At 39.5% G+C, this 27,065-nt stretch overlaps 3 protein-coding genes, 1 long non-coding RNA gene and 2 other non-coding genes across 7 annotated transcripts in view; 2 read left to right on the top strand and 4 right to left on the bottom strand.

Annotated features, from left to right (window-relative positions):
* Window positions 1-2,502: 2,502 nt before the first annotated feature.
* Window positions 2,503-11,424, bottom strand: ercc3 (excision repair cross-complementation group 3). Its single transcript, XM_037753970.1, has 15 exons — window positions 11,247-11,424; window positions 9,787-9,986; window positions 9,430-9,666; window positions 9,258-9,307; window positions 9,029-9,164; window positions 7,479-7,649; window positions 7,116-7,320; window positions 6,503-6,817; window positions 6,122-6,306; window positions 5,732-5,934; window positions 5,528-5,624; window positions 4,606-4,723; window positions 4,364-4,482; window positions 3,590-3,739; window positions 2,503-3,470 (listed from the first exon to the last, which is right to left on the bottom strand). The coding sequence occupies exons 1-15, from the start codon at window positions 11,272-11,274 to the stop codon at window positions 3,336-3,338; spliced, it is 2,349 nt and encodes a 782-aa protein (XP_037609898.1). The 5' UTR covers window positions 11,275-11,424; the 3' UTR covers window positions 2,503-3,335.
* An 874-nt stretch (window positions 11,425-12,298) lies between these two features.
* On the top strand, window positions 12,299-16,352 carry gpalpp1 (GPALPP motifs containing 1). The gene is made up of 7 exons (XM_037758724.1): window positions 12,299-12,525; window positions 12,605-12,713; window positions 14,624-14,719; window positions 14,795-15,062; window positions 15,236-15,400; window positions 15,506-15,607; window positions 15,696-16,352. The coding sequence occupies exons 1-7, from the start codon at window positions 12,438-12,440 to the stop codon at window positions 15,912-15,914; spliced, it is 1,047 nt and encodes a 348-aa protein (XP_037614652.1). The 5' UTR covers window positions 12,299-12,437; the 3' UTR covers window positions 15,915-16,352.
* Window positions 16,353-17,150: 798 nt separating this feature from the next.
* LOC119477316 (general transcription factor IIF subunit 2-like) lies at window positions 17,151-25,239 on the top strand. Of its 2 annotated transcripts, XM_037751350.1 has the most exons (9): window positions 17,151-17,310; window positions 19,067-19,140; window positions 19,425-19,449; window positions 20,089-20,227; window positions 21,470-21,529; window positions 22,940-23,021; window positions 23,474-23,573; window positions 23,941-24,084; window positions 24,411-25,239. In XM_037751350.1, exons 1-9 carry the CDS (start codon window positions 17,245-17,247, stop codon window positions 24,531-24,533), a joined length of 813 nt encoding a protein of 270 aa, XP_037607278.1. In that variant the 5' UTR covers window positions 17,151-17,244; the 3' UTR covers window positions 24,534-25,239. The 2 variants fall into 2 exon arrangements, with proteins under 2 accessions (XP_037607278.1, XP_037607287.1); XM_037751359.1 differs by lacking the exon at window positions 21,470-21,529 and having other exon boundaries at window positions 17,152-17,310.
* A 494-nt stretch (window positions 25,240-25,733) lies between these two features.
* Window positions 25,734-27,065, bottom strand: part of LOC119477324 — a 5,409-nt gene continuing 4,077 nt past the window's right edge. The window contains exons 3-4 of the long non-coding RNA XR_005204222.1: window positions 26,688-26,784; window positions 25,734-26,168 (exon numbers count right to left, since the gene is read on the bottom strand). This is a non-coding gene — a long non-coding RNA (uncharacterized LOC119477324). The remainder of the gene's footprint in view (window positions 26,169-26,687; window positions 26,785-27,065) is intronic.
* LOC119482793 lies at window positions 26,531-26,663 on the bottom strand. Its single transcript, XR_005205544.1, has one exon. It is a non-coding gene; the product is annotated as a small nucleolar RNA SNORA31 (small nucleolar RNA).
* On the bottom strand, window positions 26,901-27,036 carry LOC119482803. Its single transcript, XR_005205549.1, has one exon. It is a non-coding gene; the product is annotated as a small nucleolar RNA SNORA31 (small nucleolar RNA).

Genomic DNA, 27,065 nt, shown 5'->3' with positions numbered 1-27,065 from the left:
ATCAGCCTGTGTGTAGGTCCACACCCCACCTCCAGCATGCAAACACACACACATGCACACCGAATAAAGGTTAATGTGATTAACTTCACTTGAAGCCAAATTGCATGTTTACATTGGTCATATAACAAAGGGAAAATCCCTCCCACAGTCTGGCTCATGTCAGCTCGTGCACTGTAAACAATTGCTGTTAATTTACAGCAGGATTTCAACAGTATTAACCTGTTATAGCTAAAAACAGTGCTTTACTGTTAATACAAAAGAAAACCTGTTAGATTACGCTCATAGGCCGTTTTTTAACTGAACTTAATGCATTCTTAAAAAACATCACTTTACTGCTGATCAACTGTCCAAAGTATCATCAGTAACAGTTTCATGCAGTATTTTTTTAATTCTGGGATCTGATCTGCACATGTGAGGCTTGTACATTGTACATGATTGTAAAATCAGTGAATTAGCTTTATTGTTCTTCACTCACATGTTGTTCTGGTTTGCATTCTGTGCTTGTAGCCAGCTAGAGACAGACATTTTGGGAAAAGTGTCAACAAGTCTATTATAGCCTTTTTCCTAACAAGTGCCTTTAATTGTATTTAGTGTGACTATTTCTATGTCTGTAACCTGCTAAGTCTATTCCTCTAGGCAAAAAATAATGTTTATTAAAATGTATGTAAAAAATACAACCTAAATAGTGCATTAAAACAAATCAGTAAAATAATGTAAAAGAAAGGTGGAAAACAGCTATATAATGTATCTTTAAACAGTAAATTAACTGTAAAATACTATGAAATTAGTATTTTTCATTAACAGTACAAAGCTGTAAATTTCAGCGACAGTATAATAATGTTAATTTTACAGTAACATAAAGGCAACCCTGCTGCCAGTTCTTTACTGTTATTCTACTGGGGAATTCTTAACAGTGTGGACATCCATATTCAGAGAGGTGATTTCTCACAAATCATTAGCTGTTTACACCTACAGTAAGTGCTCACCAGTTTGTTAATGTTCAGCAGTAATATTTCAAGAAATACAAGATAGACTGTATACAATCTGTGGAGATAGATTGCCAAAAACAAGTTGTTACATGTCTGGAGCTCATGGAGGCATGATATACTGTATATATATATATATATATATATATATATATATATATATGTGTGTAATATTTCTCTTGAAGCTTACAAAACATGAATGGTAGATTTAGCAAATTATAAAATATTTGCACACTATTCATGTCTCTGTCTAAGAAAGTTCTCACACCGGGCTAAACTTTTTGGTGTTGATCTTTTTTAACAGATCTTGAAGAGGAGGTTTAAAGGGGAACAACACCCATTTTCAAAATTCATACATGTTATTCCTGTCGTCCAAGACAGTCCAAAAAATATTAGTAAACATGAACGACTCTCTCCCATAGTCCAAAAACTAAAGTAGTGAAACTCAAACTTGTGATGTCGTAGGGTATGGAGCAGTTCTACACTTTATACCCTATGTTATCAGAAATTGGAGTTTGGATTTGGGAGAGTTGTTCATGTCTACTAATAGTTTTGGACTGTCTTAGACCATAGGAATAACATTTAAATAATTTAATATAATTTCAAATAATTTTGAAAATGAGCGTAGTTCCCATTTAAACCCTGAACTCATCACTGCTTTCCAACTTGTGATTGCTTTTATCACATTTCTGATAAATTGAATCACTGTTTTGACCATCCTCTCAGAGGATCACAAACCATGCATCAGTTATTAGCATTTGAATCAGCACACTTCCTCATGTCCGTGTACATTTTCTTCCCCATTGTGATAAATGTACTTCAGTTGGATGGTCCATCCTCTCTCTCTCACTCCTCATCTCAACAGACACTTGAATTTAAATCTGCATTACAATCTACATTGCTCCTTCAATGAGGCCTCAAGTCTCCCGAGGACACAAAGCAGGGATTAAACCGACCAGGAAATAGAAAGGGCCATTTAGAGGGTTACTGTTCGCTGTGGTATAGTGAAGGGCGCCTGGGCAGAGGTGGGTATTTTCCCACACTCACCACTCTGGCAGCTTGCACAAGGCACCAGGCTGGATGTTGTTTTTGGAAAGTCTTCAAGTCATCAAGAAGCAGAGGAAGTACACCCCCAGCCCCTCACCCCTCTCTAGCCCCCGCTTTTACTCATGCCAAGTTTTCCCTCCTGCCAGTATTCAAGAGGAAAAAATCTTGCAGCTACACTTCTTTTACTCTTACTTTTCTTAACAAATTGAAATAAATTAATGTACTGTGATGTTTAGCCGGTGGTGTCGCTATTAATTGCTGGCAGGAACAACTTATTCCTTATAGTTATTTTAAATAGCTTTACTGATTTTGAATGTTGTCATGTTCCATTTTGCCATACGTTTGTCTGTCATATACCACTGTATATAACAGACTCATTTTAATAATTATTATCAATTTCTTAGGAGATTAACATTATTTTCTGTCTCCCATAGTTACAGATGTAAACAAAAAACACAAAGAGCCGTCATTCTTAAACAAAACATATTTAGCAACATTTTAAAAACATAAACTCCAGAACGAAACATATTAATGAAAATTAACATTAGGAACAGATTAATGTCCACTGATTATGTGGGTTTCATTTGTGATGTTTTAACATGTAAAATGTAGCCACATTTACAAAAAACTGAATTGACACAAGTCCAACATACATCCTTCCTTAGTTTTCCTCCTCAGATAAAGTCGTCAGTGAAGCATACACTAACAGTAGATAAGACACAGGTTATTCAAGGTAGGGCTAACATCACCTATCCGTCATACTCCCGTCCACTCTCACCCTACGCGCAGACATTTGTGGTTGAAATATACTGCTAACAGCAAGTCCAAGTCTTCAAGCGTTGTGGAAGCTTGAATTGCATAAACTTTTGTTTCAGGGTTTTTTTGTTTTTGTTTTTTTCAATTCCAAGTGAGAGCCAACAGCAGTTGACACTTAGAGATTTAATCTGCAAATATTGTTGCATGTGAAGTGCTTGAGGGAGCTGGAGTTGAGGCTTTCAAATTCATCACACAGAGCAGCTGAGCCCTGCAGGCGTCATTTGCTGCATTCTTACCTATATGTATAATTAATTTCAACCATCATCACCATCAGCTACCAGGAGGAAGCAACGCACAGTACATCGTCATGAGCTTCAGATAATATTCAGGTTCAGGTTATCTCCAGTTATTGCCCTGTTCTCCAGACCAGCCGGACTATCTGAACCTGCTGCTGGTAGCCTGGTGCTTAGCCTCAGTATTCATTATTGCGCCCAAACTTTGTCTTGTTGCAACTGAGTAAGTCTTCAGGTGTCAGGGTCAGTGCATCTACTTCCTGAAGCGCTTGAACAGCGGATGAATGTTCTTGCCTAATAGAGATTTGTTGCCTCGACTCTGATATTCCATGTAGACGGCGTCATCTGCACCCGACATGGAGCTCATGGTGCCCGTTCGCCTTGAGAACTGATAAGGAAGCAGGGGGGAGAGAAAACAAGTGAGAATATTGTAATGTACAATAGCACAAATGCAAAGGCAATTATGTATATGTGCTTTCTGAGTCCAGGTTTAGTGAACGTCCTCACCTGTGGTCGTCCGCCCAGCTCCCCTGCCACCACTTCCTCCTCAGCATCCAGGTCTGAAGCCGCTAGGACTTTCTGAAGCAGCTGCTGTTGCTCATCTTTGGTGGAGAACATTAAGTCCCCTTCCTCCATACCTGCCAACTTTGTGATCACCTATGAAAAAAAGAGGAACAAAATGGTATTTGAAAATGGAACAAGAATGATGTGTCACATAAATGAAGACCAAGGATCAAGCACACGCTTTTTCTTATTCAAACATTTTTCCATTCATCCTGAAGAATTTGTCACAAGTACATTTAAGAAATAGTTAAAATTTTACTTAATTAAAGGTGCTCTATGCGATATCTAGAGCATTATTATAGCATCAAACAACTATTTGCTATGTAAAGATATAGAGGATAGTTGAATTCTCTTCTGATGTAAACTATCTCTATGAGCAGAAGATGCCCATCATATTGGGCAAGTGTACAGATAACAGAAACTGAAAAAAGAAAATCCAATTTGTAATGTAATGTAATTTAAATAAACAAACTAAACACTTTCAAAATTGATACAGTTAAATCAGGTTTACCAAAACTAAGTGAAATAAATCTTTAGCACCTTTAGTTTCTCTGTCTTATGTGACATAGCCTTCAGTGTAATTGTTCTTAACTGTGAGAGCAAGCTTTTATGTGCCATGAGGTTCATGACAGAAATGTATAATCTGGTGTATGAACAACATGGTAAACTTTGTGGTGGTAGTGTGGAAATGATAAGATGTTGCAGGGGTGAACATACCTTAAAGCTGTAGCCTTGGTCCACCAGGAACCTCTGCCTCTTGGTGGAGTATGCCATCTCCTGGGTGTCTTGGGACACCAGTGAGTAGAAGTACGCATTGTACTCCTCAGCTACCATTCCTAAACAAGCAGGTGGAGCGAGAATAACCATTTTAGTTCATGGATCGAGGTATACAAAACAGCTACATCAGCATGTGTCATGCATAGGCAAACAATATGTGTTTTTTTTGCAGACAGACTGACCTTTCTTGGCTCGTAAGACTCTTCCCAGCCTCTGGGCCTCTTGTCTGCGTGATCCACCATGAGAGGAGATCTGGATCAGAACGTTGGCTTCTGGCAAGTCAAATGAGGTGTCTCCAACCTGTTTGGTAAAAGGAATTAGGGCGGGGCGATATGGCCAAAATCTTCTTCTTTCCCGATATAGGTCATTTCATATCTCAATAACAATATATATCACTATGTAGCATGTTTTCTGGTAATTCAATAAATAAATAGTCTATATGAAATGACCACATGGTAAAGGCTATTTTGGTATACTCCTGTGTGAATTAAGTACTGGACAAAGTACTGAGTATTTTCTCATTTAATTAAGAACTTTAATGTAAAACAAACATATCAATTTCAAGTGAAATTATAGATAAAGAAAAAACAAATAAATGTTTAACTACACTGGGGTATTCCCGTAAGCAGAACTCTTATCAATTCAGATTTTCTGAGAAATTTGACTTATTATGTGCTTGTTATTATCAATTTAGATACTATAATTGTGTATTGTGAAATTTTGATATACAGTATGATTTCATCACAATATGATTCCATTGAAAGATGATAAGTGTGCATTTACTGTTTTATCAAAGGCAAAAAAAATTCTGATTTCATGTCATTTGTTTCAGAATGGAGTAAATGTCTGGAATAATGTGTGATCGCCAGCCAGTAGGATTAGTACCATTACTGGAATATTGTTTCAATCTGATTCAATTGTTAGCGTCCATATAAACATACTGAAGGCAGCAATAGTGCAGAGAGGAGGCAAATGAATGACACTCAGCTAGTCGTCTTCAAAACACTGGTATACCTCCTACTGGCCACAAGGGGGCACGTGGTGACTGAATGAGTACAGTCTATATTATTTATCAATAATAGATTGATCGATTGGTTTGTTTACCTTGGAGATGAAAATGGTGTTGATCTTGGGGTTGTGTTTGAAGTTCTGTAGAATCTGCATTCTTTCCCCCTGAGAGGTCGGACCGTAGATGTAAGGCCTTCGAGAGGAAATTGAGAGAGCATAAAAACATAAAGTAATCCTCATCTGAACAGGCAACAATTTACTGAAACATTTTAAATGCTGCTCTTGTTGTAAATAACTTACTTGTTGAGGCGAATGGCGTATTCCTTCAAGGCGAACACGTTGTCAGCAAAGACCATAATCTTGTCGTTGCGCCGCTCGTGGAAGCGAATGAGAAACTGGCAAGCGCGGAACTTGTTGGGGTTCATTGTATAAAACAGGATGCGCTTCTTCGTCTTGATGGCCACATACTCTCTGTAAAACTCTGGAGACATCGGGCACCACACCTGAAGCACAGATATGGGCATATTGTTCAGAGAGATTTATCACTTGTACTTGTTAAATTGAATCTGTAAGCGGACTACTTGATTACTATAAGCAAATTATTTAAACAGCATTTGTATAGGAATGATTCTGTCCCAAGCTTTTTGATCCATATAAGCAGTTTCCACTGTATCATACTGCGAGACTCACCTCTGCACACTGGACTTTGGCAATGTAGCCATTGTTCTGCAATTCCATCCAGTTGGCCTCAAACAGTTTAGGCCCAATTAGGAAGTTCAGGTCCACAATCTTGTCATCTTCCCTGACCAGTGTGGCAGTGAGCCCCATTTTGCAATGTGCCTGGACAATGGTCAGAACACGACGGAACATCTTGGCTACAGAGAAAGTACAGAATTATCATGTTAACATGTAGAATAATCTCACCAAATGATGTGTCTACTTCATGTGTCTATATCCCATTGTATCCAGACCATTACTATATATAAAATATTCTTTGCATATCGCTGTTCTATTGGAAGGTAATATAGAGTTTTCTTGAAAACTGATGTAACAGTAACAATAACAGCTCACCAGGGATAGTGTGCACCTCATCCAGGATAATGAGTCCCCACTCCTGGCTCCGCATCCACTCCATGACTCGCTCAGCCTCCCAGGAGCGCTTGGTGGTGTGACCCAGCATAGAGTAGGTGCTGATGGCCACCGAGCAGCCGATGGGCTTGTCCTTGGCGTCGGAGGTGAAGCGGCAGATCTGAGAGTCATCAATGGTGGACCACATCTTGAACTGAGCCTTCCACTGCTCCACTGACACTGAGGAGTTCCCCAACACCAGGCAGCGTTTACGCACCGTGCACGCCGCTGTCACGCCCACCAGAGATTTGCCCGCTCCTGGAAAGCAAAGGGGGGAGAAAATATTGAGACATGCAGGCTTTTGAGAGTACACCCTCAACCCAAATTAACATTAAGATAAAAGAAACTAAATATAAGAGTATATCCCTTGTTTCATATGGGCTACGCAAATATTTTAAATCTTTTATATCACAAATTATTATTTCATATTCAAGTTCAACCACTTTGCCATTTCAAGATTGCATTTTAATTGTGATGAAATGCTTTGGGGGTGTACTTTCTGTTTTGTCACTAAATGTCCTGTCCTCCCTCGACTGCAGTAAACCAGCTGTCTCACCACAGGGCAGCACGATGACCCCAGAGCGAGCACGTCCATTTCCAAACATCTTGCGCAGACTCTTTTCCTGGTAGGGTCGCAACACAGCAGTGGGCTTCAGGTCTATGTTGATGTCTGGGTTGACTGTATCATTGCGAAAGTCGTACTCTGCTAGGAGGGGGTACTCCATTGTAATACAACGCTTCTGCACCTCTTCAATCATCTCCTACACCAGGTCAGAGAAGCAGAGTTCAGAGTAGAGCATAAAATTATGATTTATAACATGATACTTAATTTGAAATAAACAGCATAAATGTCAGCAGTAATGTAAAGTCCGTAGTAGTTAAACAGCAAAAAAAAGAGAAAAAGAAATCCGATGTGTACCTGGCGGATCTCAAAAGACACAGTCTGAGTCTCTTCCTCCTCCTCTTCTTCTTTATCCATCTGCTCATAGTAACTGAAGATATCCTCAGGGACCTTCTGGGTTGAAGTCTGTCCATCGCCAGGCTGCTGTGAGGAGGAAGTACCCACCTTTTCCTCAATAGACTTGGAAATCTGTCAGACGGAGAAACCGAGGGACATTTGGTGTATTACCAGGACAACCGTTATTTCCAAAACATAACTCATTACTGCTTCCTAATTATATGGCATCATAAATGACCTGACCTGATGTTCAGTTTGTGCATCACAAGACATCTTTCCTCATGTCATTAATATTATTTTGTTTGTAAAATGTGTGCATAATCACATTTTTAAGAGTAGCTTCAAATAGGTGTAAAATTTTGGTTGTGCTGCCATCGAGCAGAAGCTCAATGATCTGTGAAGTATAGCACATCACAATGCGCTATAGTGCAACTTAACTCCATCTTTAAGTCAATGACCTCTTCTGGTCGAAAGTGTAAGTCTTTTGACTTCCCCCAACAGTGGGTAGTAAACACAAAAACACATGTATGTGTTTAAAATGTGTTTAAAGGTTTTATTGATAACATTTTTATGTAGACGAATATTTTCTTTTATTATGTATGGCTTTTTCTGAAAAAGTATTATGATTGTGAATTAATCAGTTTTAAAATTTTGCCGGGTCCAAAATCAATGTTTTGTTTATGTCTGTGGATGTTATCTGATGTTCGGTTCCCATTTCTAACAAGGCTTGTGAGCCAACAGTATAACGAAGTTGGTATCACAAGGTATCTCTGTGTCGTCAGCAATCAAGTTGCCAGTTACTGGAAAAAACAGATAAATGGCAATAAAAGGAGGGTGCCTCTGCCATGCCTGGCCGCACAGACACTGGTGTCTCCATCAAGCTGCAGACAACGTGAATAGTTATCGTGGCAACAAGTGACAACTGACATTAGCACATATTAGCTATATTAGCTTAATTGTCCGAACAACAATAACCCATAAAATTGAATCATATTTAAACAAAATCAACAACAACTACCAACAGCCATAGTCCTTACAACCTTAACTAATGTGTTGTCACCGGTTAGATTGTCAAAATGAAGAAAAGAAGAGCTTCAATCACTGACGAGCTATGTGAGCATTAGTGACGATTGTGTCCAGTTACCTAACGTGCGTGCCGCGTACACACACAAACACACACCTATTGTAGGCCAATAGATACATGTTGCAAAATGACTTCATTAATCTCCCACGAAAGATTCATCACTTGACTGTCTGTCTGAGTCTCACTCCACTCCACCGTAAAAGATGCAGGTTGTGCAACGAACGGGCAACTACTTGTTGCGAAGTGAATGCAATGGAACACGGGAGGGAGAGTGCGACATCTAGTGGCTGAATGTTATCAATGTTATCAATAGCACCTTTAAATTCATAGATTATTTCAAATTTAAAAAAATAATAAATTACTTTATAATAATAAATGAGTTTATATGTTTGTGTGTAAGTAAAAAAAAAGATTTTGGATGGCATACCAATGACTTGCTGGTGATGACTTCGGTAATAAGCTCAGTGTCCGCTCCGTCTGCAGTGCGGAGACGACAGTCACGGATCACGTTGTCCTGCAGGAGGCGCTGGATCACATCAGGGAAGGCACTCTCAACAAAATACCTGAAGGTAGACAGGCAGCACAGTTTAAGAAGAACACTGAAGGGACGATTAATGATGTAAAGACAGAAGGAGTGGTTGTTAAATTGCCTTTACCTATTGTGCTTGAGCACCAGCTTGACTTTGCCATAGCTCAATGTGCAGAGCTGAGAGAGGGAGAGGGATAAAATGCAATGATTAAATATCCACATGTTGCACACATGGCATAAAAAATAATACATTAAATTGTCCTCTTCTCTCAAAACACCATACACTCTCTCATTCAGACCTTAATGAACTGCACAATTCCATCAGGTACAGATGTCTTGCTGAGTTTCTGCAGGTACTCCACAATATCAGAGGTCTGCAGCCCCACACTGACAGCTGCATACAGGGAATAGGCCGTCAGCTTGTACTCATGGACATGGTTAGGCCTGCACACTGGCTCTGCAATGGCCACCATGAAATCCTGGGCGTACTTGTACACTGGTGAGAAGGCCTCCAGAAAGATGTGTCCATCTGGAGCCTGAAGGAGTTAAGAATGATAAAAAAAAGAGGATGAGAAAGAAATACAAAGAGACATATCTTACAATATCATGTAAAATCTGTGTCAAGGGAGGTAATCAACAATCCAAACAGATCTTACCACCCAGAGGGGGCGTGAAGAGTGATCATTCTTTAACATCATCTGAACACGGTAGTCTTTGGCTCCATATTCATCCAGCTTTGTACTGGACTCTTCCACTTGTTTCCCTGCAGCAGCAGGTATGGCCTCCTGAGACTCGCTGCCCACGACCTCTTCTTCATCTTCTTCCTCCTCATAGACACGCTTTTTTGACTTCTTGTCTATAACCCAACAGTATGAGTTAGAAAAACATTTTCAGTAAAGTAGAGGTGGACAAATAACTTGACAGCAGAAACATCAATGTAAATTATATTGTTTTAAGATTTTAACCCACTCCTGGCAATATCATGGTATATATAATGACTCTTTAAAACCCACAGACCCAAACCCATTTCTTTTTTCTTTCTTTTTATTGTGTTATAAAGTGATTAGAAAACAAGTGAAGACATGTGTAAGGACATATATAAAAAAGACCAAACGATATTATACAGAGAAAGACAAATAATAAAGTACAAAAACAACACAACACAAGGTTGAAGAATGTGTCTGTGTGTGTGATGTGGATAATGGGTGTGTGTTTGGCATTGAATGAGGAGGTGGATGGTCATATATCTACTCTTAAACACATATACTGTACACATGCACACATATCTACACACACACACATACAGATATCCTTCCTTTTATGTGTAGAGCATAGGGGGAACAAAAACTTTCTTTTCCAATACAAGATGTAGGAATATCCTTCCTTTCCTAAAGCTTGTTTTGCTGTATTTGTAGATAGATAGATAGATAGATAGATAGATAGATAGATGGATAGTAACTGTGTCCAGCATCACAGTTCCATAGTGCAAAACATGTTAGTAAAAAGGCAGTAAAAAAGTTAGTAGTGCAAAGTACAAATTACAAAAAAAATATACCAGATATAAAAATACAAGGAGATGAAGAAAACTGTTAAAAGTGAATATAGTGCAGGGTAACAGCTGTGATACAGGACTATTAAAAAAGTGAATATAGTGCATAAGAGACTGTTAAAAATGAGTATAGTGCATTATTATCTGTCCTGCAGGGGGTATGGCATTTTACCAATAGAGCACACAGGTACATGTCCCTGTGTGTTTGTGTGAAAAGACGCTGTGTGCTTTACTACACACGCATTTCAGTCAATAAGTCATGTAGTTTATGACCCATTCCTGCGTTTCTAAATATCATTTTAGACTGTTGTGTCACAGTTTTGTCATTTACCAAGTTAACATTTCACTATAACTACTAATGTTACCCTTTAGCAAGGCATTTGATACTCAAAGGAGGCTTTAAAGGACTCCAAATGCAAAACTACAGTGTGGTCATGTCACAACAACAGAGACATGTGAGTTTCACTGCACATCTTCATCTTCCAGCCAGCTAGCAGCTAGCAGCTAGCAGCTAACAGCTAACAGCTAACATTAACATTAACATTAACATTAACATTATCAACTCACCCCGGTCTCCTTTATCCTTTTTACCCATTTTACAACTTCCTAAATAGGTTATGTCTTTCAAAACATGGCAGACATCTGTGTAAGCTGTCTGGAGTCCCTCTGAAAGTCCTCAAAGATGGACTAATGTAGTCTGATGATAGCTACTACGACACAATATCAGCTACTGTAGATACGCAGCTTCCGGTCTCAGCCTTCAAAATAAAAGCTTCAGTTTAAAGAAGTACTACCATTGGGGGAAAGTTTACTTTAGGGGGAGCTTTTTTAAAATAGATAGATAGATAGATAGATAAATAGATAGATAGATAGATAGATAGATAGATGGATAGATAAATAGATAGATAAATAGATAGATAGATAGATAGATAGACATGATTCTCACAGCTATAGGATGTACTAGTTACTTTACAAATTAATATTTTACATAGGCCTGCAAATCATATTATTAACTTAATAATATAATATACAGTATATATGCTCCATGACCATGTTAAAATAACTTGTAGCTCTCATAATTTTTAAAATATTAAAAAGAAAAAAATGTATATATTTCAGACAATTACACAGTGGAAGGCAGCATATTGCACAGCATTACAGTTCATTCAGTTCAGGTGTACTGTGTGTCAATAATGGTATGGAGGTGAGGTGTGGGGTATTTGTGTCCCTCTTTAATGTCCTTTGTCACTTAATCTCAATGGGACTAACCTTTATTTATTTATTTATTTGCACATATATAAAACTGCACAAAATCCAGTCAATGAAAAAAACAAACAAGAAATGTGTCAGGAGAGGTCAAGAAGCCACAGGCTTATACAAGGGAAAAGAAAAAAAATCTATAACAAAAAAGGAAGGAAGATGTACACTAACATAATTTTAAAAATATAACAAAAGTTAAACAACAACAATTAAACAAAATGTGCAGAAAAACCCTAACCAAACAGTGGAAAACAATCAAATAAAAACAATGCATTGTTAAATAAAGTTTAATAAAATAAAATGAAAAAATAAAATTTCTTGTGCTTTTATTTTTGCAGCACAATAGCTTACTTCTGATTTACTATATACTTCCGGGGTGAAAGGTGAAACTTGTCCTTCCATGTTCCTCTTGTTTATGAGGGTAGATTTGTCTTTTTACTTTAGTAGAAATTGCTGAAACTAACGCAGACTGAGTAAGTAAAGTCAGCAGTGTGAAATATGTCGTCTGATAAACCACGTGGACCTGCTTTACCCCGGAAGTTCAGACAGGAGGAGAGCGATGAAGACTCTGATAGCGATGAAGGGTGTAAGTACAAGATGAAATACTAATCCTACTTTGTGTGAAGTGTTACTTCCACAGTAGTTCATGTTTTCTCTGTGTTTAGTCTCTGGCCCTGCTCTGCCTCCCGGATATAAACGAGGAGGACCGTCCAGCTCCTCTGAGGACAGTGAACAGGAGGTGATGGTCAAAAGAGCCAAAACAGCTGCAGAGAAGTAGGTTCATTAAGAGACTCATAGTTATTGTATATAAAACTGGGGAAAAAAAGTTTGGAAATTTGTTTTTGGTGGATTATTTATGCTAATTGGCATTGTTTTTTTTTTTTACATCGTTGGAAAGCCTGTTTATTTACCTTCACAATGATGCCCAACTTATAAGGATCATGCATTTGTGGGATGAGCAGCACAGCTGATTAGATAGATAGATAGATAGTAACTTTATTGATACAGAGGGAAATTCAAGTTTCCAGCATCACAGTTCCATAGTGCAAAACATGTTAGTAAAAAGGCAGTAAAAAAAGTTATTGTTTCATATCATTTCTTTAAAAAAATAATGATCTCAGAGTTACAAAAGGCTTTGAAAAAAGTTTAGAATTAGCACTATTTCTACATTTAAATATGCATAATTCAACTCTCGCATGCACTGAAATGAAAAGGTAGGTTGTGTTACCCATTATGTTCATGAGATGGTATTTAGCCTTTATAAATTAATTAATGTTTCCCCAATAGATAGATAGATAGATAGATAGATAGATGGTAACTTTATTGATCCAGAGGGAAATTCAAGTTTCCAGCATCACAGTTCCATAGTGCAAAACATGTTAGTAAAAAGGCAGTAAAAAAGTTAGTAGTGCAAAGTACAATAAAATATACCAGATATAAAAATACAAGAACATGAAGAAAACTGTTAAAACTGAATATAGTGCAGGGTAACAACTGTAATACACATTATGTGGATTATGTGGGTAGCGCCCAAGAAAAAATTGGTAAACAGTGTATTCTCCTGTTGGTGTTGACTCTTGTTTTGAGTTGGTTGGTGGATTGGATGATTGAACTCTCTATCAGTAACAAGGAACAAACAAGGCATATTGGCTATTTTACACTTTATTCATTTAATACACCGTCAGGAGCCTCAGTAGCGGTGGAAGATCCATACGCAGCCACAACAGCCTGGCACCTCCCCCTCATGCTGGTCACCAACCTGGTCACACGTTGCTGTGGGATGGCGTTCCATTTCTTAACCAGGATTCATTGCAGGTCAGCCAGCGTGGTTGTGTGTCCCCTCAATGATGTCACTGGCAAAACAGGGCTTGTCATCATTGAAGGCCATTTCAATGCAGTGAGATATCGGGATGAGATTCTGCAGCCAGTGGCGATCCCATATCTCCACAATCTGGGACCTAACTTCATCCTCCAAGATGACCTCGCCCGCCCCCACAGAGCCAGGGTTATCACAGACTACCTCCACAATGTGGGAGTAGAGAGAATGGAACAGCCTGCCAAGAGTCCAGACCTCAACCCAATTGAACACTTGTGGGATCAGCTTGGGCGTGCTGTACGTGTTAGAGTGACCAACACAACCATGCTGGCTGACCTGCAACGAATCCTGGTTGAGAAATGGAACGCCATCCCACAGCAACATGTGACCAGGTTGGTGACCAGCATGAGGAGGAGGTGCCAGGCTGTTGTGGCTGCGTATGGATCTTCCACCGCTACTGTGGCTCCTGACGGTGTATTAAATGAATATAGTGTAAAATAGCCAATATGCCTTGTTTGTTCTTTGTTACTGATAGAGAGTTCAATCATCCAATCCACCAAACAACTCAAAACAAGAGTCAATACCAACAGGAGAATACACTGTTTACCACTGGCAGAGCATTTTGGTAAATTTTTCTTGGGCGCTACCCACATAATCAGCTGTGCTGCTCATCCAACAAATGCATGATCCTTAAAAGTTGGACATCATTGTGAAGGTAAATACACATGCTTTCCAACGATGTAAAATACAATGCCAATAAGCATTGTAAAAACAGAGAAATAATCGACCAAACACAAGTTTCCGAACTTTTTTCCCCCCAGTTTATATCCCTCAGCAAACAATGCGGTAACAAGTGTCTTTTGAACAGGGTGGAGAACACAAAGGTACAAGAAAAAGATGATGATGGTTTCTTTGGACCGGCCCTACCACCAGGTTTCAAGAAACAACAGAGTTCACCAGAAAGGTGAGCAAATTAATTATTTGTGTTGTGAATAAATAGGTAATTGTTGGAAGCTGAAACTTCATTGTGTTCCCTCAGGCCACCTGTGCTGGGACCAGCTTTGCCTCCTGGGTTTCGCAGAGCAGCATATGAAAACGATGATGATGATGATGATGATGATGGTGAAGATGGAGAGGATTTCCCAGGGCCTGCCCTGCCCCCTGGCTACCAGGCCGAGTCCTCCAGCAGCGAGGGAGAGGATGAGGATGTGATCGGACCCATGCCGACCACAGAGCCTATTGAGAACCCTGTGGCACGGGACTTTGAGCGCAGAGCACGAAAGATGAAAGAGAAGCTGACAGGAGATGTGAGTCCTCATTCCCTCCCCGGTTTTATCTGCGTACACTGTTCAAAGTCTTCAGTACATGCCTACAGAATGACCTTTCAACAGGAAAAAAAAAATTTAATAACATGGTGGCCTGTTTCTTTTTCCTCCTGTGCTGTCTGAATTTGTTCCTGTGTGTGTTTCTGGGTGAACAGAACACTCCTGAAGTGGTGGCCAGAGAAACATGGATGACAGAGCTCCCACCAGAACTGCAGCACATTGGTTTGGGGGCTCGAACCTTCAAGAAGAGGTCGGGTCCAGCGAACAAGGATCGCTCCATTTGGACAGATACACCAGAGGACACGAAGCGCAAGACCGAGGTACTTAATGAAAAATAACTGATCTTTATACTTATCATTGGTATAAACATCTTGTAGCGTATTTATTACCTTCCTGTATTTCATGAGTCTATTCTTGACCAATAGGAACGCCTTGAGAGAAAGCAGAAGGGTCTAGTGGAGGAAGAGGATGTCCCACAACTACCCCAGAAGGACGTGGAAATGGCACACAAAGTGTCTAAGTATAACGTAAGTGGTATTATCTGAAATAACGCCAGATATGTAATGTACATCTGTTCACATTAAACTCAGGACTAAAATTTCTCTCTGATATCAGGAGTCTAAACGTGCTGAGTCTCTGGTGAGCATGCACACAAAGAAGATGAAGGAAAAATCAAAGGAGAAGGTGGACAAACCAGTGGAGAGGAGAGCATTCGATCGGGACGAAGACCTGCAAGTGAATCGCTTTGATGAAGCGCAGAAGCAGCGGCTGCTGAAGAAATCTCAGGAACTGAACACACGATTCTCCCACAGCAGGGACCGAATGTTCCTGTAACAAATTGTAAGAAACATGTTTAAACAGGCAGACCTCCAGTTACATTCTGGCTAGTGAAGTTTGCATTCAGGTTTTTGTACAATATGTTTGTATGGATACTCATCTGTTACACAAATGGAGAATATAATGTAATCAAACAGTCTACAAAGACATGACATGACTATTTATGGGAGTTCATGTCACTGACCGGGGGCAATGCTGCAGCAAATGTTTCAAACTGCAGCCAGCTTGTATTTTTTCCAGTATACACTGTATTAAGGCTGAGGATATGGGAGGAAACATTCAAATAAATGACATATTTTTCCTACATTGATATATAGTGATTGTTTTTGTGAAAAACCTTTTTGTACGGATTGCTGTAAAATGCATTGTTATTCTGCGTGCACTCCCTTGTAGCTTTGCTTCCATGTGTCCAATAAACAAAAAAAAGTAAGTTCATGAAACTTTGTTATTTAAACCTTTTTATACGTTACATTCATAACCATACATTATTATTTATGAACATTTGAGGGATATATTGCACATATTAGAGACTAGAGACTAGACAGAGTAATCAGGAAGGCCAGCTCTGTCCTGGGATGCCCCCTCGACACAGTGGGAGGTGGTGGGAGAGAGGAGGATGATGGCTAAGCTGTCATCCATGATGGAGAATGACTCCCACCCCATGCAGGACACCATCTCGGCACTAGAGAGCTCCTTCAGCGACAGGCTGCTCCACCCAAAGTGGGTGAAGGAAACTATCGCAGGTCCTTCCTTCCTGCAGCTGTCAGACTCCACAACCAGCACTGCTCCCAGTAGACCGCAGCACTGCTCCCAGTAGACCACAACCAGCACTGCTCCCAGTAGACCGCAGCACTGCTCCCAGTAGACCACAACCAGCACTGCTCCCAGTAGACCACTTAAACACCAAAAAATTGACAATGACCTGATATTTTCAGGTGGAATTTCATTCATTCATTTCATTCTCACTGTGCAATATCATTTTCCACTTTTTGTTAATAGTCTGTTTATTGTCAATACTGTATATACTGCTCCTATTTTTATACTTCCTTCTATTTAAATGGTTCATATTTAGTTACACTTTGTTTAACTCTTTTTTTTTTTTACTGTGTTAGCTGATGCATCTTGTTTTTGCACTATCCACTTGGCTGCTGTACACTGCAAATTTCCCCACTTTAGGACTAATAAAGGAATATCTTATCTTATTGGTCAAAAGCGAAGGACGTACACACACCGGTATGGACCTTCAGAGCCACCACACTGTGGTATTTCTTCTGCGCACGCGTGTTGTGGGTTGCATTAAGCTATCAGAGAAGCATCGTTTTAAAACATGTCAGAGAAAGGAGAAGTGGATTTAACTGGTGCCAAGCAGAACACGGGTGTGTGGCTTGTAAAGGTGTGTATACAACCTTTTTAAAAACGCTAGTTTCATTGGGATATAGGATCATTTATTAACTTAAACGCAGCTAAAGCTACTGTAGCTTAGCAACTACCGCTACGATCGAATGGAATCGTTGTTGCTAACTCTGTTGCTAAGTCCATTAACCGTTAGTCACAACTACTCATCATGAGAGTATCTTTATGCCCAACACGTCATAACATGTGGGTTTAACTAGAAATCGTTTGGTTATACGTTACGACCAACGTAAACAACATGTGGTCAGAGTAACAGCGGTTTGCAGATCACTAATAGCGGTTTGCAACAGCCTAACATGGAGCAGTTAGAGTAGCTGCTGTTTGTTGTCATGGTGGCAGAGTGATAATACAGTCTGCAGTAATGTGAGTGAGTATGGCTCCAGACACATGACACAACCATACATCACTGAGTTCAGTAGCACGTTGTAGTTCTTTATTTACTTTGTGTTTCACAGTTGGTGGTGATATAAAAGATAAGATAAGATGAACCTTTATTAATCACCGAAGGGAAATTCAGGTGTCAAAGCAGCAACATCAGCAAACAGAGTGAAACACAGGAGAGGTAAAGGTGTACAAACATTATAAAAACAATAGTAGAGATGGAAAGGATACAGAGTGAATGGGTGAACATAGTGTGTACAGTCCATCAATAAATACATATATGTGCAGTAAATAAATGTAATATGTGCAGTCTATAAAGTGGTATATAGGATGTGTAGTGTAAAGGAAGTGTGTATAGGATAAAGTAAGTGTGTATAGGATGTATAGTGTAAAGGAAGTGTGTATAGGATGTATAGTGTAAAGTAAGTGTGTATAGGATGTATAGTGTAAAGTAAGTGTGTATAGGGTAAAGTAAGTGTGTATAGGATGTATAGTGTAAAGGAAGTGTAAAGTGTGCCAGTGGTTAGAGTCCAAGATGGTTGCAGATATAGTGCATGTTCTTAAAGTCCTCATAGTCCTCATATGGGGGTCAGCCTTGGTCCTCATAGTTCTCATATGGGGGTCAGCCTTGGTTCTAATAGTTCTCATATGGGGGTCAGCCTTGGTCCTCATAGTTCTCATATGGGGGTCAGCCTTGGTCCTCATAGTTCTCATATGGGGGTCAGCCTTGGTCCTCATAGTTCTCATATGGGGGTCAGCCTTGGTTCTAATAGTTCTCATATGGGGGTCAGCCTTGGTTGTGGAGCCTGATGGCTACCAGCATGAAGGACTGACCCAGACTCTTTGTGTTGTGCCGAGGGGGGATGAGTCTGTGGCTGAAGGTGCTCCTCATCTTGACTAGCTCATCATAGAGGGGTTCTCCAGGATAGCGTCCTGCTTCCTCCTCATCCTCCCCTCTGCCACCACCTCCAGATTGTCCAGTTCAGATCCAACCAAAGAGCTAGCCTTCCTCACCAGCCTGTTCAGTTTGTTGGCATCCCTTGGGTTGGTGTTACCCACGCCCCCCCCACCCCCCCACCCCCAACATGCCACGGCAAAGAAGAGGACACTGGCTATTACAGACTGGTAAAACATCTGCAGCAACCTATTGCAGACGTTGAAGGACCTGAGCCTCCTCAGGGAGAACAGTTTGCTCTGTCCCTTCCTGTAGAGGGCCTCGGTGTTGTCAGTCCAGTCCAGTTTATTGTTTATGCGTACACCCAGGAACTTGTAGGTGTAAAAATGATAGCTCCTACATTTGGGCCCATTTGTCAAAGTGTGAAAGCATTAAAACATACCCATGTTTCTTCATGCAGGTGCCCAAATACCTGTCTCAGCAATGGGCAAAAGCGACTGGCAGAGGCGATGTGGGGAAACTCCGAATATGCAAGTATGTGAAACAACTAAGCAGCAATATAATAGCAAAAACCAGCCTGCCAGGTTTTAAATAGTTAACGTGTGTCTCCGAGTTTAAATCAAGTGATGTAGTCAGTGCACAGCATGGGACTATACATTGGGAAAGGGAAGAGAGAAAATTGAGTGGTGTGTTAGATGGTTATACAAGCAGTGTTTTTTTGTTATACTATTACCATTGCATTTAAAATGAAATGTGATATTCTGTTATTCGTGCCAATAACTGCATTCTAATTTTACTCATAATTTTTTATCTCCAAGGAAAGGAAACCAAGGAAAAGCAGAGGTAAGTACAGTGCAGCCGGGTGATGGACATCTGCCACATACAATGCCATGATGATGATGATAGCCATGCTTTTGATATAGTACACATGTCATACATAGTAGTTATCCATCATAGTCCGTATTGGGGAAACATGAATTAATTTATAAAGGCTAAATACCATCTCATGACCGTAATGGGTAACACAACCTACCTTTTCATTTCAGTGCATGTGAGAGTTGAATTAAGCATATTTAAATGTAGAAATAGTGCTAATTCTAAACTTTTTTCAAGGCCTTTTGTAACTCTGAGATCATTATTTTTTTAAAGAAATGATTAACAATAGGTAGCAAAAGTTAATTTAATCAGTATCTCATGTTTTGTTTGAGATTTAAGATTAAATACTAAAACTTATTTCTTTATGTAGTCAGTCAATGCCAGCCAAGTGTGTTTCTTCATATTGCATTTTATTGATAACTGTTTGCAATCCACTATCAGATTCTCACAATTCTCCTCTTGACATTTTCTTCAGTAAATAAACTCTGGACTGATGATTTTACAAATATGTTAATAAGTGTTGAGAATTGAACAAGTGCATGTCCTATTATACTGCTGTGGAACGGGGCTGAGAAGATTAACTGTGGATGACGCTGCTCTTTACAGGTGTCTTTCACTTTGAACGAAGAGCTGACTGTGATTGAGGGTATCGAAGATAAGACGGTGACTGCGCCTCGCGACCACCCGTTCACCATGCAGTCAGTGGGAGGTCAGACGTTGGCGGTCTTCACAGAGACTTCATCAGGTGAGCTTCTGTTTTCATTGTTTGAGCCCAGCTGGAGGATGCCGAGTGTTTGCTTTGAGTGCTGCGAGATGAGACACCCGTGACAATTCACACGTTTAGTTTTCTGTGATGTGAAATCTCAGAGGTAAGTTCTGTGTGATCAGGTGGTGGAGGATCCTGCTACTCTTTGTACAGCTTGCTGTCTTGATACTCAGTCTTTCCCTTGCCTGCCCTGCTTGTCTCTGTGTGTTGTGAACTCTCAACAGACTTTTCCAAGAGTGTGAGGTTGTCCGCAGTCCTAACAGAGTACATATAAGAAATGTATTGCTCATAGTGGACAAGTGAACACTCAATGGAAAATAGAAGAGAGCTGGTCCAGTCTGATCTGTGTTTTGTCTCTGGGAATTTCAGTGTTTGATCTTCTGTCAGTCATTTGTTTGTGGTTTGATCATCTAAGCAGATTGGGTATATGATCAGGCACAATGGCCCCATTTGGAGTTAATTTAACATAGAATAGATCAATATCAACACACATCATCGCTGAATTTGGAGTTGATTTAATTTGTGCATGGGTGTCTTTGGTTTGGTTTGAATTTCACCGGCCTTGTCTGCCCTCTGAATGTAATTTGGTGTTTTGTTGCTGCGGGTGCTGGTGAGCTTTTGCTACTGTGCTTTCTTTGGGACAGCAGCTTATATGTCTGAATGTGTGTGTGTTTTAGGGCTGCAGAGTTGGTGTAATGGTATTTTTTTTTTTAAGTATGACTTGATATAAAACTTAATTTTCAACTGAGACCTGGCCAATAAGGCAGTTGCTTAAAAAGTTGAACATAACAAAGCAACACAACGTATGAAATTCAGTAGATTAACAGAAAAGACAAAAGGACAGAGAGGTAATTACTGCTGCGTTTTTCAAAATGCAGTGAAGTGTTAATATTTACCTTTTTAAACTGGAGAAATGCTTTGGTAACATACAGTTTTCATGTGAAAATGTGTTCAAGTTGAGTGTTTGTGCAGCCCTGTCGTGGATGTGTATTTGTGGTGGGACGGGTTTATCTATCTGTGCTCGCTTTTTGTGAGGGCATGCTTGCTTTGCTCATGCACACGCGCGTGTACTCATCAGAGATTACGCCGAGAAGCTCTGTGTGATTTAAACGTGTGCGAGACTAAAACCCTGGGTGTGGTTCTTGTTGTTCGACCCCCTCCTCCCTCCGTCTCCCATCCCCTGTATTTTCATGTTTACCATCCCTCCCTCCCTTCCTGTAGGCCAGTCAGAAGAAAGATCTGATGGCAGCAGCTCAGTTTCGGGGGCGGGGGCAGGTCCAGGTGAGTCCTCCGATTCACCAGCGAGTGACAAAGTTGCACCACTGGGAATCAGACACACTGAGTGTCTGTTAATTTGTATCAATAAATGGTGTTTGTAGTCTCACAAATCACATACAGTTTACATGCTTTAAAAAGATGCATGTATTGGTACCAAAACGGCAGACAACATTGTACTTATGTAGAGCCCAGTTTTGACCTGAAGCTTCTATTTTTGAGCATAATCGTACAACAATTCATATGAAGCTTCTGCACTTGGTTTGCAACCAAGTTTTGACTGGAGGATGGAAGAGAGAGTCTTTACTCAGACTGGTCGACACTGGAGGCTGGAGCAGAGTGCTACCTGCTCATGGTGGTGGTTGTAATGCCAGTCCAGTTGTGTGATGTTGCGTTCGCAAAGAGAATTCATATCTGACTGTTTCTAAATCTTAGTTTAGATCTACACTAAGTATGTTGGCAAGCTTCCTTCAAAAACTACATGTAAATAAGTCATCACTCAGTGATGTGATCAAGTGGCTTTCAATGATGCGTTGTTAATGAATAGGGGATTTTTTTTCTTCTTTTACCTGCTCAGTGTATTTAAACTCAATTAGGGCAGCTGTTGTATATGAGACAAACTGTCTTGGTTATTACTTGCCCCTACACTCATTAGGTATGCAAATGTACAATACCATATATGTTGTTTAGTTATTGGCCATAATGCTGATTGAATAGTTATTTACAGCATAGAACATTGTAATTTGTTATAAACCCTTGCCCTGGCGTAAACTTTTCACATTCAGTCAGCAAGCTGTGGTGCACCGTGGATGACTTATGTAGATAACTTTAAGGACTTGTACGGTACAGTGTGACCTCCATTCTGAGTCAGTAGCCAGCCAATGTGGCTGGTTTGGAAATAGCCTTGGAAAAAAGTGTTTTTATGATTTTATATATAAAGAATTTATAGAAAAAGGAACACTGAAATAGGAGACTTTTTGGGGGAGCAAAGAGAAATGCATAGACTGAATTAGAATTAACTGTGGGATGAATAACAGTTATAGCAGAGAGAGAGAGATATTAGGTGTGCACATGTGTACCAGGCCAAGGTGGTTTGTTGTTGTCACATTATAATGAGTGCAGTTACTGTATCTGAGTGATTCAAGCAAAGTTGTGGTGTTTCGGAAACTGATCCCTGATTGCTCTGACATCTTTCTTTCAACTTTAAGAGAGAGTCTGACCTGAATTAGATTCATATAAATAGCAAAAACAAACTCTGTTTCTGGAGTGTATTTTTTTTTTTTCTTCAAACGCATTCCCATTCAGTGTCATCCCTTCTCTCTTACACACATGGGACTGCTCACCCTTCTTTACATATGAAGTATTTTTTTTAATTTTTATTTTATTGAGGTCTTAATGAACTTCCCACTCTTCCAGATAAAATAGCTTTGGATGGAGTGGTGGTGCAGAGAGCAGAGTGCAGACCTGCTGTTAGTGAAAACTACATGAAGCTCAAGAGGTGAGGATTTCTGAAATGGTGTGCACACACAAATTAGTATGCTCCTAACCTGAACCTGCAGTTCAATTGCAATTAGGAAAGTTAGATGCATGAATGTAGATTATTATTAAGTCCACATTATTGTGTATCTGTTGAACTGTATGTGGACATCTTAATGTCATTGTTTCACGTGTGTTGTATGTTAAATCTTAATTATGTCTACATATTATAGGTAAACTGGGTGGATGACTTGGAATAGATGTATGATTATAAATATACACTTAGAACCAACCAATTTATCATTTAAATAATTCAAGATGCTATAATCACATAAGTATGTAACATAGCATTAATTGCAGAGCTATTATATTACATTGCATTACATCATACAGGTGTTCTATTTGGCAACAGGTGACTCAGTGTACGTCATGTATTGTACTTGACAAGTAAAGTAATTGTTGTTGTCTTACCAGGTTACAAATTGAAGAGTTGTCCAAGCCCGTCAGGCTGTCCCAGCAGCTGGAGAAAGCCGTCACCAGCAACTACAAACCTGTGGCCAATCATACGTACAATGTAAGAAATAAATGCTACACAGGATTCAATTGTTTCATTAATCTACTCAGTTATTCTTTGGCACATTTCATACAACGTGCAGCCTGCGCATACAACCCACAGTTTATTGATGCATATGGATAAGTATTCGCCATCAATTTGGAAGCACATAGAAATGTTGTTGCTTGTTTTCAGCCAATTATTACAAATTTCTAGTCTTTCTATATGTTCATAGAATATGGAAGTGACGAAACTAAAGGGAGTAAAACATTTTACATTCTTCCCCAAACTGTGACTTGCACCAAAAGAGTCGTGCCAAGGCACTGGTATGAGTATATAAGCCTGTATGTGTTTCCTGACCTCTTGTCTGTTTTACTGTTTGCTGCAGCTCGAGTACGACCGGAAAAAGAAGGAGGAGGGCAAGAGAGCAAGAGTAGACAAACAGCAGGTGTTGGACATGTTGTTCTCTGCTTTTGAGAAGCACCAGTACTACAACATCAAAGACCTGGTGGATATCACCAAACAGCCTGTGGTAAGACTAGAGGGCACTCTGTTTATATGACTGACTTCAGTGCTTTTTACTCATAGAAAAAACAATTAAATGTGGGTCATTTAGACTCAGTCAGGCCATGGGTTGTTTGTCGGCTCTAGGCCGGATCAATATTCCTCCATAGCAGAGTACAATTACAGTAAATGTGCCGGTTTTACTGTCAGATATTAGAAAATAATTAAAGCTCAGGTATCTGAAATTTTGGTGCCGTTTTTTCGTGTGAGAATTGTTGATTATATGTGCAGTTTCTATAGCTTTGAGAGCATTATATTCTTCTTTTCTCATATTTGGCCTTTTTCTTCCATCAGATTTACTTGAAGGAAATCTTGCGTGATATTGGCATCTACAACGTGAAGGGAACACACAAGAATACCTGGGAGCTCAAACCAGAATACCGACATTACCAAGGCGATGAAAAGACTGACGAATAGTTTCTGACCCTCCCAAGGCCAATACCTCCACCTTTTAATTCAAGCAGGGGGGGAGGGCCCTCTCAGACCAGGCCTTGGTTGGACCTTGGAATGCTCTCCTGATTTCCTTACATCAGGTCCCAAAACACACTGGATGATGAGGTCGAGCAAAGGTTGTATTTTACAGGGAGAGGTTGTTCCATCTTCTTGTTTTGTAGGAGACAAGAAGAAGGGGGCATTGAGAAACTAGGTTTTACACCGTCTCTTCCTCATTAGTCGTTCTATCCATCAGAGATTCAGGACATTTTATGAAGCAAAAGATGTATTTATGAACTCTGGTTCTTAGCATTGAATTATTTTTAAATGTTTTGACACAAGTATATCCAGAGGTAAGGGGTTTATGTTTAGAGGATAAACATTTAAGAGGAAGGATGTGACACAGTTAATAGCTCTCCGCTATCTTGATATGTGCTGAGGACGTTTTTTTCTAGATGTTTTGTAATTTTACTTTTTTGAGATGTGTTCTTCAAAATAGCAACTTGGGCTGATTCGGGATGACAAATTCAGCCTGAACTTGCGTTGACATTTTAAGACCAGTGCCATTGTTGTAATTCTTCCTACGTTTGTGCTTAAGGTGTGTCCTCGTATTTGCCCATCTTCTCTGTACTTTTAAATAGTTTTACAATTGACTGACTTATGCAATAAAAGTTTCAATAGAAAAAACGTTTTTAAATCAAATTTTCTAAAATAACACCTTTACTTAAAAATTGTAGAACCACAGAAACCATTGCAGGTTTCTCCTACAGCTCACCTGTGTTTATTTATTTGGTCTAAATGAATCCTCTGGAGGAATCTTCAATTGGACCCTTATTGCTCTAATCTGCTACTTTTGCACTATCTGCAAATTATGTACACATCCTTGTAGGCTATGTTAAACTGTCCCAAATTGTGCACATCTAATATCTACTAAAGGCAGTAGTTCAGTATTCCAATGCTTGAAGACCTTACTAGACTATACAGTATTTAGGTCTATGTCAGAAGTTAGGATGGCTTTAAGTGTTAAGTACAGAAAAGCTGAAAATAGTTTGCATCCATAGATGAATAACTTCAGTTTCCTGAAACTGCTCATTGCAACTTCAGGCAACTATTGTATCAATTACAGGGTTAAACATCATGTAACACATTTAAAACTTTAAATTCACAAAAATGCTTCAGAGGAATGTTTTGTAACTTTTATTTTATTTCCCCACCGAGGTTTAAAATCTTTTTCAAGAGAGTCCTGGCCAAGGTGGCAACAAAATGTTTCACATAAAAGAACAGACAGACTTAGAAACCAAACAGCAAATTACATCAAACATGAATTAGCGGTGTTCAGTAACCAGACATGTGCATTCATTGTTTAAATGGTTCTTAATCATATTTTTATAATAAACCTTTAAGACAAAATGGTGTAATTTTTTACACATTGCATGCCAATTCACACTGCCTGGATGTATTATGTGCAAAACAAATGCTGCTGGAGATGAAAAACTGCCAGTGATCAGATATAGCAAACTAAATATGACAAACATTTAATCGATGTCTGTTTGGCATCATGGGGAAAAGCAGAAAAATGCTCCACTGCTCTGATGTCAGTCAGGTGTTTGCAGTCATTATCTGCAAGAAAATGAAAAACATTAAGATGCAACACTACACACAAATGTCAAAGAGTCATCCTGCAACCAGTATTTGTGCCTCCAGATAAATAAGACAGCAAGTAAAGGCAATTTTTATAAGCTGCCTGCTAAATATTAAACACAAAGAATTTCATAAACAGTGCAAACTAAACAGACAACAAATGACTACAATGTTTTGGCCAGACATTTCCAGGGAAAAACGTTAAGTTTGGTGTGCTGATTCTATTAATGTCTACTGTCTTGAATGCAAGAGCAGTGTGTGGACATCCACTTCAAGACTTGATAACAAAGTTTAAAAAAATATCCAGAGTCGCACTAAAACATTCACTTGTATTTTGTATTGCATGTATTCCTCAATTCAATCTGTGCTGCTTTGGAGTGTAGCAGTCAGAAATCACAAGGAACGCTTATTTTAGCATCTCTATGCAAACCCAGAAGCCAAAGAATTCTGCTTTAGGTCTATCAGTGGATGCAAATTGAAGACATCACAAGTGCTCACCTGGAAAGCATCACTTCTGACCAGGACTGCTCGAGTGTATGTTAGAGCTGCTGCAACATCTTCCCTCTGGTTTCATCTCAAAGCTTAAACCTAGAGACTGGAAAAAGGAGAAACCCATTACATTCAGCTTCTTGCGAGTACAGAATAGTGTCTGTAGTTTACGCACATAGTTGAGATGATTAGTGAGCTACAAGTTAATATTACACATTTTTGATCTATCCTCCCCGATTCAATCCGAGACGCCATGGAATAGAGGCGAGCAGAAAGCGCAGGGACATTTAATATTGCATCTGAAATATTAAAACCCAGGTTATCTCACAGCAGAGAGCCCAGGCTGTCAAAGATGCACCGTGTGACCAGGCTAAAAGGCTTTCAATA

Source organism: Sebastes umbrosus, chromosome 2, assembly GCF_015220745.1.
Source record: "Sebastes umbrosus isolate fSebUmb1 chromosome 2, fSebUmb1.pri, whole genome shotgun sequence".
Lineage (NCBI taxonomy): Eukaryota > Metazoa > Chordata > Actinopteri > Perciformes > Sebastidae > Sebastes > Sebastes umbrosus.
This window is presented reverse-complemented; position numbering and strand designations above follow the sequence as displayed.